General features: G+C 45.0%; 1 protein-coding gene across 2 annotated transcripts in view; it reads left to right on the top strand.

Moving 5' to 3' along the window:
- ABCA3 (ATP binding cassette subfamily A member 3) overlaps positions 1-13,369 on the top strand; it is an 899,850-nt gene that overhangs the window by 842,356 nt on the left and 44,125 nt on the right. For both annotated transcript variants that reach the window (XM_082262135.1, XM_082262134.1), the window contains exons 13-19: positions 2,492-2,621; positions 2,724-2,878; positions 3,561-3,716; positions 4,375-4,585; positions 6,052-6,202; positions 12,249-12,347; positions 12,439-12,622. In XM_082262135.1, the coding sequence (XP_082118261.1) occupies positions 2,492-2,621; positions 2,724-2,878; positions 3,561-3,716; positions 4,375-4,585; positions 6,052-6,202; positions 12,249-12,347; positions 12,439-12,622 (1,086 nt within the window). The remainder of the gene's footprint in view (positions 1-2,491; positions 2,622-2,723; positions 2,879-3,560; positions 3,717-4,374; positions 4,586-6,051; positions 6,203-12,248; positions 12,348-12,438; positions 12,623-13,369) is intronic.

The raw sequence follows: 13,369 nt of genomic DNA, 5'->3' as shown, positions 1-13,369 counted from the left end.
GAATTTTCATTTCCAATCATTTTCTTCTTAAAAGAGGTTGACGAACACCTGAAAGACAAACACATAATGAGCTAGTATGCATCGCATTCTAGCTCGTTATGAAATACCTTAAAACGAAGCCTCGCAGTGCCGCCCGCTCACCTGTCTCATGGGTGACACGTTCGGTCACCCTTCTTCCGGGTTTGCGGCATCCGGCCATCTGATGGTGCGCTTGAGCCGACGGTCACAGCACGGGGCTCTGAAGGAACAGCATGAGCGACCGTTCCTTCAGAGCGCATGCGCCAGTGATGTCACTGGCTGCATGCAAAGTAAATATCTCTTAAACGTTACATGTTTAGGAGATATTTACAGTACCTATAGGTAAGCCTTATCATAGGATCACCTATAGGTACAAGTTGAAGAGGACGGTTTACTTCCTCTTATGTCACATGATATATTTTTGGGGGTGCAGCTTTTCATCTGCTTTACTTTAATTTATCTAAATCTATCTAAATGTGAATGCAGCCCATGTTGCCAAGATGCAGCCCATGCTGTCAAGATGCAGCCCATGCAAGCTTCCTCTGTTTTTTGTATGGCTTCTAAAGACATATTGTTACACGTCCCTTGTCCTTGATTTGAAGATGGGAAGATTGCCTGGGCATATTTCATTTTTCAAACACAGAGCCATCTCATGTCTTTATTTTGAGGAAAGAGCATAATCTCTATCTGCCAACATAGTTTGTATGCGAGCAGGAAGGGAGCGCATAACCTGGATCTTCCTAAAATACCACTATCTGAAAGTCACTTATTTGACAGAAGTGCTGGTGCTATTTGCTTCATGAACCTATCATCTGGACACATATACTTATTCAGAGTTGCGCTAATGCGATTTAACTGCATACACCAAATCAACGCATGATCTGATACAGTCCACATGTAATATAGTGATAAGTGTTCTTAGTCCATATCACCACCATCCACCGTGACCTTAACCACTTCTGGACGGGAAGGATTTGCCCCCTTAATTACCAGGCCATATTTTATGATTCGCTCTGCGTTACTTTAATGGACAATTGCGCGGTCATGGGACGCTGTACCTAAATAAAATTGATTTCCTTTTTTCCCCACAAATAGAGCCTTCTTTTGGTAGTATTTGATCACCTGTGCAATTTTTTATTTTTTGCGCTATAAACAAAAAAGATTCTGAAAATTCTGAAAAAAAACTATATTTTTCACATTCTGCTATATAACATTCCCCAAAAAAATGTAAAAATTTAACATTTTTTAACATTCTAGGCCAATTTTCCGCTACATATTTTTGATAAAAAAATAGCAATAAGCTATATTTTGATTGGTTTGCGCAAAAGTTATCGCGTCTACTAACTATGGGAAAGATTTATGTAATTTAAATTTTTTTTTTACTAGTAATGGCGGTGATCTGCGATTTTTTTTTTTTTTTTTTTTTTGTGAGACTGCGACATTGCGACAGATCGGACCCCTGACTGACATTTTTGACACTTTTGGGGGGACCAGTGACATTACTACAGTAATCAGTGCTAAAAATATGCACTGTTACTGTAATAATGACACTGGCAGGGAAGGGGTTATCACTGTGGTGATCAAGGGGTTAAATGTGTACCTAAGGGCGTGTTTCTAACTGTGGGGGGTGTGGCTTGTGAAATGATTACAGAGACCTGTGTTCCTATATAGAAGGATCACAGGCGCTCTGTGATCATTACAGGGATTACTCTCTCAGCGGGGAACGATTGCGGGTGTCAGGCGGCAATCGGAGCCGCCTGCCCCGTGCGTCGGAGTCCCTGCTGACGAGCAGGCGCGTGACCGACGTATACCTACGGCGTAGAACTGTGACAGGCGGTCGTTAACCGGTTAAAATGTATAATCTTTTAAAAGAACCGCCACCACAATAGGTAAAGTGCTTGCTTACCAGCTTGCACAGACCCCCTATCTCAGAAGGTCATTATCACTTGTGGCTTTATACCCAGCCAGGGCGTTTAGGTGTCATGTGAAAGTCCTCTTGCAGCATGTAAACCGGACATCCAGACGATATGATCATAAGTAGTACCCAAAATATAGAAGGCTCCACATAGCATAAAATTCTTAAAAAGCTTTATTCAACAAACCTTAAAATGCACTTGTGTCAAGGAAGTACAATAATCGCGTTAGAATTAATTATACCGGGCGGCAAATTTAACAACACCCGTCCAGCCGGGACTCGAGAATTGCGGTGACGTCAGCACTTTGCTCTTCCCTACGCGTTTCATCAAACGTTGACGTCCAATTTCTGAACTATTTATATCTCACGGGTTGCTGCTTTAAAATAACTTTTGTTGGAGTTCGTTTTTAGCGCAGTTTTTTTCCTTTTTTATATTTCTGTATACATATGTGTAATTATTACAAAAAGAGAGGAAAAAAAAAAACATACAGCCCACAGTTCATAGCATCCTATCAAATACTTTCAAAGTAACCTTTGTAATTTATTTTTATCTTTCAGGCATTCCGCGTGAATGGTAAGAAGCGTGTGGCTGTGTGGGATCTCAACCTTAACATGTATGAGGGACAGATAACTGTGTTACTGGGACACAATGGAGCAGGAAAGAGCACTACATTGTCCATGCTGACAGGTAAGCAGAGGTTACTGACCTTTTTGTGTTTCCATTCATGTGTTGTAGCAATGTAGAACTGACATGTTAACTTAAATCACTCTTTTCTGCCCTTTTTTTTAGGCCTTTTACCCCCATCATCTGGTGAATGTTACATTGGTGGCTATGAGATCTCAAAAGATACCTCTCTCATCAGGCGTAATCTGGGGCTTTGTCCCCAGCATGATGTGCTGTTTCAGGGACTTACTGTGGAGGAACACCTTTATTTCTATGCAGCGGTAGGGGGTCATCTAGTTTAGTAGTTTTTGTAATATGGTAGATACTAGAGACCCATGGGTTGATGTACTTTGACCACCATGACTAGTGTACAGTGAGGGAAAAAAGTATTTGATCCCCTGCTGATTTTGTACGTTTTCCCACTGACAAAGAAATGATCAGTCTATAATTTTAATAGTAGGTTTATTTCAACAAGTGAGAGACAGAATAAAAACAAAATTATCCAGAAAAAAGCATTTAAAAAAAGTTCTAAACTGATTTGCATTTTAATGAGTGAAAAAAGTATTTGACCCCTTCGCAAAACATGACTTAGTACTTGGTGGCAAAACCCACCTGTCATTCAGATGTCAGATGCCTCATTTGACATTTCTGTGTTAGAAGGCCTAGCATACTCTGGAAACAGTGTCTTAGAAGTAACCTTTATTGAATGATTTAATATACAATACATACTGGATAAAGTAGATGAATCCTTGGTTTATAAACCATCACACTTTAGAAAATATGTATAACCTTATTGACCAACAAAAATCAATATAGTTTTTCTGCCAGTGGGCAACCCCGAGCCTAAGCCAATGCATGCACTGTTTGTAGTTCAGGCGTTGTGCATCTCTGTGATCCAGTAAGAAGAAAAGTCAATTAATCTTGACAGCACAAAGTCTCTGACTTCTCTATGTACTCTTTCAGTTAAAAGGATGTCCACGCTGGCGTTGTCCAGAGGAGGTTGATAAGATCCTGAAAATCCTAAGGATTGAAGAAAAACGCTCAGCTTTGAGTACCCAGCTGTCTGGGGGTACATGCCGCAAGCTCTCCATAGGCATCGCCTTAATAGGTGGATCTAAGGTATCAAAGACATAAGGGGAGAGCTTCAATTGCTTTACTGGCATTGTTTTAAAAGATGCAAAATCAACATGAAAATATTTTGTTGCAAAGCTATGTATAGTTCAAAATAAATGTCACTATATTTACAGAAAAGTTAAAGATCTGTCATGCCTTATCACCTTTTTCTTTTTATTTCTTTCAAATGTTTTTATTTCATAGAGAAGAAGGCACATACCACTGGAAGGTCCTACTGGACCATATCTTATGCTGGCCATACACTAGCAGATATTTATACAAACATTCATACAAAAATTCTCAGTATATTCGATGACTGACTTGATGACGACGTTCGTATAAAAATGCCTCAAAATTTTGTTAGCTTTAACTATTGATTTTTGGAAAGACTTTACCAAACAAAAACCACATACACTGTCAGAGTTTCCTGGCAGGATGTTGGGGGGAAATATTGGAGGGGTCATATTTGTTTGTACATTGTAAAAACCTCAAAAATTATTTGATTAAAAAAAAAGTTAACAATGTGTTACTGCACTTAAGAATAAGGAACTCTTTCAAGGCTAGGTGTGTTATATTAGATTGAAAAAAAGTCTACGGCCCATTGTGGGAAAGGGTTTTTTTGTGACTCTGCCATCATCTGTAATGCCATGTGATCTTGTGACAGGTTGTGATGCTGGATGAACCCACTTCAGGAATGGACCCAGCGTCTCGCAGGGACACATGGGAGCTTCTGCGTCAGCACAAACATGACCGCACCCTCCTCCTTACGACACACTTCATGGATGAAGCAGATCTGCTGGGAGACAGAATCGCCATACTGGCCCAGGGGCAGCTTCAGTGCTGCGGATCTTCTCTCTTCCTCAAAAGAAAATATGGTGAGAAAAGGGAGATGTAATTTTCACAATTTTTTCTTAGGATTGAGTACACATCAGTTACCTGTGTAATTGGCTAGCATGATTTTCATGTGCTGGACCACCAGTGATGTGTCAATACTAGTGATCGACCGATATTGTTTTTTTAATACCGATACCGATATTTTGGTCATTGGATATCGGTATTGGCCATGTAAAAAATGTTTTTTTTTTTTTTTATAAAGGTACTCCTTGTGGAGAAGACCCCAAACCCCTTGGCACTGAAAAAGCATTCAAAACGCCAAGTTTGGCTGTTTTGAGTGCTGTCAGTTTTTTTAATTCGGCGCCGAGTACCCGGAAGTGATGTCATGACATCACCTCCGGGTTTTTTACATGGAGACCGGCGCATGCGCACTTGCGTCAGGGATACCGGCTTTCATGGGGACACATCTTCATGCTACACCGGTTCTTCTCTTTGGCAGCGGCGGTAGAGGTAGGATGCCCGGGTCCCGATGGGACAGGAGACCCGGGTGAGCCGTGGAAGATGTCGGGAGGGGAGGGACGTCCCCTCCCGCTCCTTGTAATGATAGCCGAGCGGCTTCTCAGCCGCATCGGTTGTCATTACAAGTCAGCCGACCGTCCGCTATGGACACCGGTACCGGAGTGATGCCTCTAGCTGCAGGCATCACCCCAGGACATGCACTTTCCCTAAATATTGGCAATATCTGTAACCTCAGGGGCCGATTCCGATATATCAGGGAAAGTGCATATCGGCCCCCGATATATTGGTGTTGCCGATAATCGGTCAATCTCTAGTCAGTACGCCTCTTTGTTTAAAGAGAACTTGGAGTGATAGGAAACAGAGCATACCCACCCGCCTGTGCTAACAATGGCTTCTTGAAAGTGAACATATATACTACTCCTCACTCTGTATTCTATAATGCAGTGTTGAGAGAGGCTAGGGTACTCATGCTTTAACTTTCAAATATCTGTAATTGTTCACTTGATGCATTTTATTTTTAAGCACAGCTGATTTATTTTAACCTTTAAATAATTTAGGGGTATACAAGTCTGCATTTGTATAAAACAGGGGACTACACAAAAAGGTATATGACCTTCAACTACAATAGATAGAATTACATATAAAAAAGTACTAGGTTTACAAAAAACAGTCCTGCTATACATCTCAAATTAATTAAAATCACAGTATCACAGTAATGCACAAAATATTTTTATCAGGAAACATAAAAAATAAATTTATTGAACCATTGTGTACATGTGAAGTATAGTGAATCTAAGGGGTGACATTGGTAAGTAAACTTAATATCAAACTGATAACTGAAATGTGCAATATTCTGTTATACCGGATATAAGATTTCAGAATATATTCAAATGTGTTTTTTTGTAATGCTATAAATGAATAACTTGCGCTGTATGAATGTCAATAGGCTCTCCCAGTGTCCCAGTGTAACACCCTATTCTGTGTACAGGTGCTGGATACCATATGGTGATGGTAAAGCAGCCAAACTGTGAGGTGGAAGAGATCACAGAACTTGTTACCAGCTATGTGCCCAACGCTGTTCTTGAGAGCAATGCTGGGGCGGAATTGTCATACATCTTACCCAAGGAGAGTACCAACCAGTAAGTGGCCTGTAACCCAATTTCAAGGATTACGCATACAGGTAGAATTGACATTGACTGGATGACTATCCTGCCTTACAACAGAGACAGTCTAACCAATGCCTCAGCATACATTACGTGACCAACTAAAGGAGGGAATCAAGTTCCCTGTTTTTGTTAGACAGGTTTTTGTTTCCTTAAACATATTTGAGACCCATGATGACCATTTTGCATTATACAATGCAAGTGAATTGTTACAGTAACTTAATCGTAAAGTCTAAATCCACCTTGTGGATTCATGGATTTGGCTTTAATGGCACAATTCTTCTTGCTGCAATTCATACTGAAACAGGCACATGGATTCCACTCTCTTCCTGCTTCTTGAATGCTGAATGAGTTTGTCCTCATGTGATAGTCACATGATCCATCCTGTCCAGTAATAGGAGAAAAACCTAATGGCAGCAGCAAAGAGCTAGCCACAAGCCAACCAATTTTTTTTTCAGTACAGGTAAACTTTAACGTTTGCAGTAAAGCTGTGCGTGACTTGTTCAGTTCCAGCTATTTCAAGCTGGTTGTTTTCTATGTGCCATAGCAGGACCTGCGCTTACCCAGTGCAAAAGAATGTAGTTCACTACACATAGTGTGAACAAGCCTTAACCAGTTTCTCCGTTATCTTGAGTGCTGATAAACTTCTGAAAGTTGTACTGTCCCCTAAAGGAGTAGGACACTAGGCCGAAAAAGAATCTGGCTATGCCTATGGGCAGTCTCAGGGGGTATAATCCCTCTCTCTGCTATATGCTATAGGCGACAGGCTGGATAATCTAGATCCAGTGGTCACCCCAGTCTGGCCAGCGAGCGCACGCAGGGCTCAGCTCCACGCTATGTCGCCATGACATAGCCCCACCATACGGGGGCTGGCCTGGGAGTTAATGCCTCGTGAGGTTGCATATGACCGTTCTCAACCCAAGTCGCAGTGTTCCTCCTGGCCAACAGCCACCCCATTTCAATGGCTAAGGGTTCTGTCTGGAGCGGTGCTCGACTGGTTCCTGGTATGGTGAGTAGCTTTCCCCCCCTCTTTCTCTAGAGGGTTTTGGGGTGGATGTGGGCCCCTCCATGGGACTGTCGGTTCCCTTCCTTCCGGTCAGGCACCCCCCTTCATCTGTCCCCCCCATCCTACCCCCCTCTCCACTTATGCTGGGGCTGTATGGGTGGTCTTGTCCACCTCCTGGGCTGGTGATGGGGGGGCGATCAGCTGTGTGCGGGGGGGGGGACTCCTGCCAGGGCTCCCTGTCCTGCCTGGGCCTGTCCTTGAGGCTTAGGGATCCCTCCTGGGTCCCTGGAAGCCTCATGTTGCCGCCATTTTGTTGTAGCCTTGTGCTGCAATGCATGTAGGCCATGTTTGTGTAGTCTGGCGGCCATTTTAGGGTGGTCTGCCATAGAAAACAGTGGCAGCCATGTCTGTAGAGCCTTCTGGGCGGCGTGTTTGGCGGTGGGAGCCCCTCCTCATCCCCTGGTGCTGACTCCTGGATCCTTTCATTTCCTGATCGCCGCTCGTGCAGTGCAGATTCTCCTGGTGGCTGTGGTGCCTGGTTTCTGTGGAGTGGGGAGTCTGGTGGGGTCCTCTCCCTCTCTACTGAGGATCGATTTGTGCTCTGTAACTGGCAACCGGGTGTTGCTGCCAGATGGGTTGGGGTTGTTCCTTAGCAGCGTTTTACACTTTTTTGCATGGTCCCCCCGGTGACTCATGGAGTCTTTGGAGCACATCTCCCCACCTGATCCCTTCTCTGGGTCTGCGTGGCCCTCTGGGTCCCATCTATCCATCAATGCACTTACGGCGGTCCTGGAGTCCTTGGTGTCCTGGGTGGAGGTGGCCTTTGGGCGACGGGCTGGCATAAAGCGCCCTCCACCTCCCCGGCCTCATCTGTCTCATCAGATCCTGAATCTGATTCGGCCGCTGCGGACGTGGGTCACCCTGCTGGGTCTGCGACCATGCGCTCTGAATCCTCAGATAATTTAGAGGATTCCTTCACTTCTGCAACTGCGCACAAAAAGGCGCTGGTGGACGCACTGATTGTATCTGTGCTTGAGACTTAAAGTTGGAGGACGCAGCTGTGGCTTTGACGGAGGCACTGGTTTCCTTTGGCACTAACAAGCCATCCAGAGAGGCAAAGATGTTCCCTTTCCCCTCCTATTTTTGTCATTAAAGAGTGGTGACGACCAAAGCACCCCCTTGGGGTCCCTAAGCGATTTGCTAGGCAATACCCCTATGAGGAGTTCCTTCTTAGGAAGTGGACTGTTCCACCAGTGGTGGACCCTCTGGTTTCCAGATTAAACAAGGCAACCATGATTCCGGTTGAAGAGTCCCCAGCCTTTAAGGACCCGGCTGACAGGAAGGCGGAGGCTGTGGCCCGCAATATGTACACCCTGGCTGGTTCGGCACTGAGGCCGATATTCACTATTGCCCTGGTGTCGCAGACTCTAAACGAATGGGCTAAGCTTTTGCACTGTGACCTGGAAGGGCTACTTGGACGGCCTCCTTCTGTGAGAGGAGTCTCCTACTGCTCTGATGGAAAAACCTGGAAATCACCAAACGAACTTTGCAGGAGTTTGGCTGAATTCTTAATTTTCAGAAGTCTGCTCTGGTTCCATCCACAAAGCTGGACTATCTGGGTCTGACTCTGGACTCGGCCTTAGCCAGAGTGCTCCTTCCTCTGGACAAACTCCAGAAACTGCAGGCTGCAATTCGTCTCCTGCTGTCCAGCAGATGGTCATCCCTCCGGACTTGCATGCGGGTGCTGTGCCAGATGCCAGATGGTGTCTACCTTAGAGGCGGTTCCTTTTGCACAGTTCCATACAAGGTCTCTGCAAGGGAGATTCTGGCCAAATGGGACAAGGATCCGCAGTCTCTGGACAATCAGATCCAGCTGAGCCGGGGAGTGAAAGTGTCCCTGATATGGTGGCTTTGTTCTCCGGTGCTTCAGCTGGGCAAATCCTTCCTCCCCTTGTATTAGACAGTGGTCACCACAGACCAGCCTGTCCAGCTGGGAGGCGTCCTCAGCAAAAATTCTGCTCAGGGGATCTGGACACTGGAAAAGTCCAGACTACTGATTAAAGTCTTGGAACTCTGAGCGATCAGACTGTGCCTGGAACATTGGACAGATCGTCTTCAGGGATGTCCAGTGCGCATTCAATCGGACAATGCCACGGTCCTTGCTTATGTCAATCACAGGGTGGCACAAGAAGTGTTCTGGCGGCTCTGGAGGTAGCTGGCATTCACAGTTGGGCAGAACGGTTCGTTCCAGCCCTCTCCGCCGTACACTTTCCAGGGGTGAGAAACTGGCAGGCGGATTACCTCAGTCGGCAGGCATTGGACTAGGGAGAGTGGTCCCTTCGTGCGGAAGTGCTTCATCAGTTGTGTCTCCACTGGTGCATCCCTGAGGTGGATCTGTTGGTGTCTCGGCTAAACAGAAAGGTGCAGAGGTTTGTGGTTCGTTCATGGGATCCTCTGGCGGACGCCACAGATGCGCTGGTGGCCCAGTGGAGTCAGTATCGTCTGATTTATGCCTTTCCTCCTCTCAAGCTTCTGCAAAGACTTCTTCGCAGGATTGAGGCAGAAGGGATTTCGGTCATCTTAATGGCTTCGGACACGCCTCGCCGGGCTTGGTATGTCGATCTGGTGTGGCTGGTTGCCGACGTTCCTTGGAAGCTTCCTCTGAGGGAGGATCTGCTGTCCCAAGGACCAATCTCCCATCCTCTTTACTGTTGCTGGCATTGATGGCTTGGCTGTTGAATACCAGGTGCTGATGAATAGAGGTTTGTCTGAGTTGGTGATTCCAATGCTGTTAAAAGCTAGGAAATTTAATTCTAGGAAGATCTACCATTGTACGTGGAAGACGTACATTGCGTGGTGAGAGTCTCTTGGGGTTCATCCTTGCTCTTTTTCGGTGGCTCTGATCTTGACTTTCCTTCAACGATGGGTTGAGTAGAAACTGACCTTGAGTACTATCAAGGGTCAGGTGTCGGCCTTGGCCACATACTCCCTGGTACGTACATTTCTTCAGGGAGTTAGGCACTTGACCCCTCCAGTGCGGTCTCTGTTGCCGCCTTGGGACCTCAATTTAGTGCTCTAAGTCTTCCAGAAGCCTCCTTTTGAGAATCTTCGGGAGATTGCCCTGCTTACGCTGTCCCAGAAGGTGGCATTTTTGGTGGCTATCGTTTCTGCGCGGATGGTGTCCGTATTGGCGGCATTACCCTGTCGTTCACCTTACTTGTTAGGTGGTTTTTTGCCTCTGTCTGTCGTTCCTTCCTCAGGTCTTCTCTGATTTTCATTTGAATGAAGACATTGTGTTGCCTTTCCTATATCCCAGGCCAAAACATCCAAAGGAAATTGCTTTGCATGCCTTGAAAGTGGTCCAGGCAATTAGGGTGTACCTGGCTGCTACGAAGTCTTTTAGGAAGTCAGACTCACTATTTGTGCTCATGGATGGGCCTTGGAAAGGGTTGTCTGATTCCTCTGCGACCATGTCCAGATGGATCAGACAGACGGTGGCTCAGGTCTATTCCATCAAGGGTCAGGTTCCTCCTTTCCCTGTCAAGGCGCATTCTACTCGGGCACTCAGTGCCTCCTGGGCCTTCCATCATCAGGCGTCAGTGACGCAGGTTTGCAAGGAGGCCATCTGGTCGTCCATGTACACTTTCACAAAGTTCTATAAAATGGATATGTTGGCATCTGCGAATGCTTCTTTTGGCTGCAAGGTTTTTGCAGGCTGCTGTTTAGAGGACCTGGTCCTCTTTAAAGGTTTATTGTTTTTTTCAGGTGAGCTCTAGTTGTTTTGGTTGAGCTCCTGTTTATCTGGTTGGCTATAGTTCGCCTTGGGAGTTTCTTTATCGCTGTTCCCACCCCTCATGTTTAACACTGCTTTGGGACATCCCAATGGTTAAGAAGATCAGGAGCTGTGTCCGTCAATGAACGGAAGAGAAAATGGGATTTTTGACTTACTGTAAAATCCATTTTCCTGATGTTCATTGATGGACACAGCACCCACCCCTCTGTGCAGTTGTAATTCTTCTGACACTTCTTGTAACAAACCTGAGTACCTATAGCAGAGAGAGGGAGTATACCCCCCCCTGGACTGCCTATAGGCGTAGCCAGACCTTTTTCTGCCTAGTGTCCTACTCCTGTAGGGGCAGTATACCCAATGGTTAAGAAGATCAGGAGCTGTGTTCGTAAATGAACATCAGAGAAATGGATTTTACAGTAAATCGAAAATACCATTTTTACCTTAATGCAGCCTTTCCCAACCTTTTTAGAACAGAGGAACCCTTGAAGTAATTTTCCAGTCTCAGGGAAACCCTGATAAAAATTATTATATTTACAACTCATGATACGTTAGCGTGATGGTCAGTGGGAAGAATGCTTACACTTGTGGTCATTGGGTATTACCCCCTTACAGATAGCTAAAAAGATCAATGGGGTTAGTGGGAAGTTATCTAAGAGGCAGAAATTGCTCATTGCTCAAGGAACCCCTAGCAATCTCTGGAGGAACCCTAGTTGAGAAATCCTGCATTAATGCATTCTCTTCATTAAGATACAAAAACCTTTCAATAGTAGCTCACACACAGCCCTCCCTTAAACATTTACCGAAGTCCATCCTCGATGCAGCGCTGTCCCATCTGCAGCAGCTCTTCTCCCTTCTCTTCCTTCTAATAGGCTCTCACAGGCTTGGCTGAGAGCAGCAGGAGCTTTTGGCTTCTGCTGTTGTCAGTCAATACCTGTGAGCAGAGAGTGTGGGCAGGGCTGAGCCGCAGTGTGTGTGTCTATAGACACATACAGCCTGGCTCAGGATTGAACGCGCATATCTGCCCCTATAGCAAGTGCCTTGCTTTGGGGCAGACAGAGAACAGCACCAGCGGGGGACCCCAAAAGAGGAGGTTCGGAGCTGTTCTGTGCAAAACCATTGCATAGAGCAAGCATGACATGTTTGTTTTTTTACAAAAGTTATCCTTTACAATCACTGTACATCGTGTACTATCTATCAGTATTTTAATTACCTTTTGGTGTTTTTAGGTTTGAACAGCTCTTCTCTGAACTTGAGAACCGTAGAGGTGAATTGGGTATTGCTAGTTATGGAGCCTCTGTTACCACCATGGAAGAAGTGTTTTTGAGGTGAGATATTTAGCTTCCTCTCCCTACTGTCACTGTGAATACTGATCTCAAAGCGGATCCTTTGATATGTAACTATTATTACATTGTACAGAGTGGGGAAACTAGTGGACAGCAGTCTGGACATACAGGCAATCCAGCTTCCAGCGCTCCAGTACCAACATGAGCGTCGGACTAATGACTGGGCAGCAGAAGAGTCTTGCTCCATGAGTGACTGCACTGAAGACAGCGGAACCCTGATTACTGAAGACTGCTCCAGCATCAAACTTAATGGAGGGGTAAGAAAATTAGATGTGGACTATTGCCGTGGTATTTCACAAATATGATTTATTACAGTCTCTTGCCAACCAGTGGATGTTATAGGGGAACTACAGACAAAGCACATCAGTTAATTTTTGGATATACTGTTTATTTTTCTTCAAGTGTATCTTCTGTAACCAAGAGCTTTTTCTTGTATGCTTGTATTTTTAGAACATAGAAATACCTAGAAAAAAACAAAAAAATCCCCAATACAAAAAAAAAAAAAAACTGGGCTGCCTTTGCTGACCCCCCTTTTGAAGATATAGCTGCTTGGCTGTCTCATATCAGCACTTTTGAAGTCACTGACCTGAAGCAGGTATGGGGATCAAGGGGGTCAGAATTAGACCTGTCCTTCTAGTTGGTCTGAATCAGTAAACATGTATTTTAAGAAGGAGAGGTCACCAATTATGGCCTCCATACATCTTCAGAACAAGATTCCTTAAGGGTTGAATCTATTGGTTCATTAACTGTTAGCTGGCCTCCAAAGCAAATGTATTAAAAATAGTCTATTTTTCCAAGATAGCCATAGACATGAGGCTTAAAGTCAGTAAACCGCACCAAAAAAACAGAATTGGGCCCTGGACAGTTTAATTCACCGCATACTAGCACATTATGACAGACTTACCTGAAAACAAAGCCCTCGCTGTCACCGCTGTAGGTACTTCCATTTTCACCCAGTCTTCCTTCCAGGTTGCGTGGACTTCGGCCATATGAATGCCTGAGCT

Source organism: Pelophylax lessonae, assembly GCF_965119305.1.
Source record: "Pelophylax lessonae genome assembly, chromosome: 6".
NCBI classification, from domain to species: Eukaryota; Metazoa; Chordata; class Amphibia; order Anura; family Ranidae; genus Pelophylax; species Pelophylax lessonae.
The sequence above is the reverse complement of the archived record's forward strand: the minus strand, read 5'-3'. Positions and strand labels throughout refer to the sequence as shown.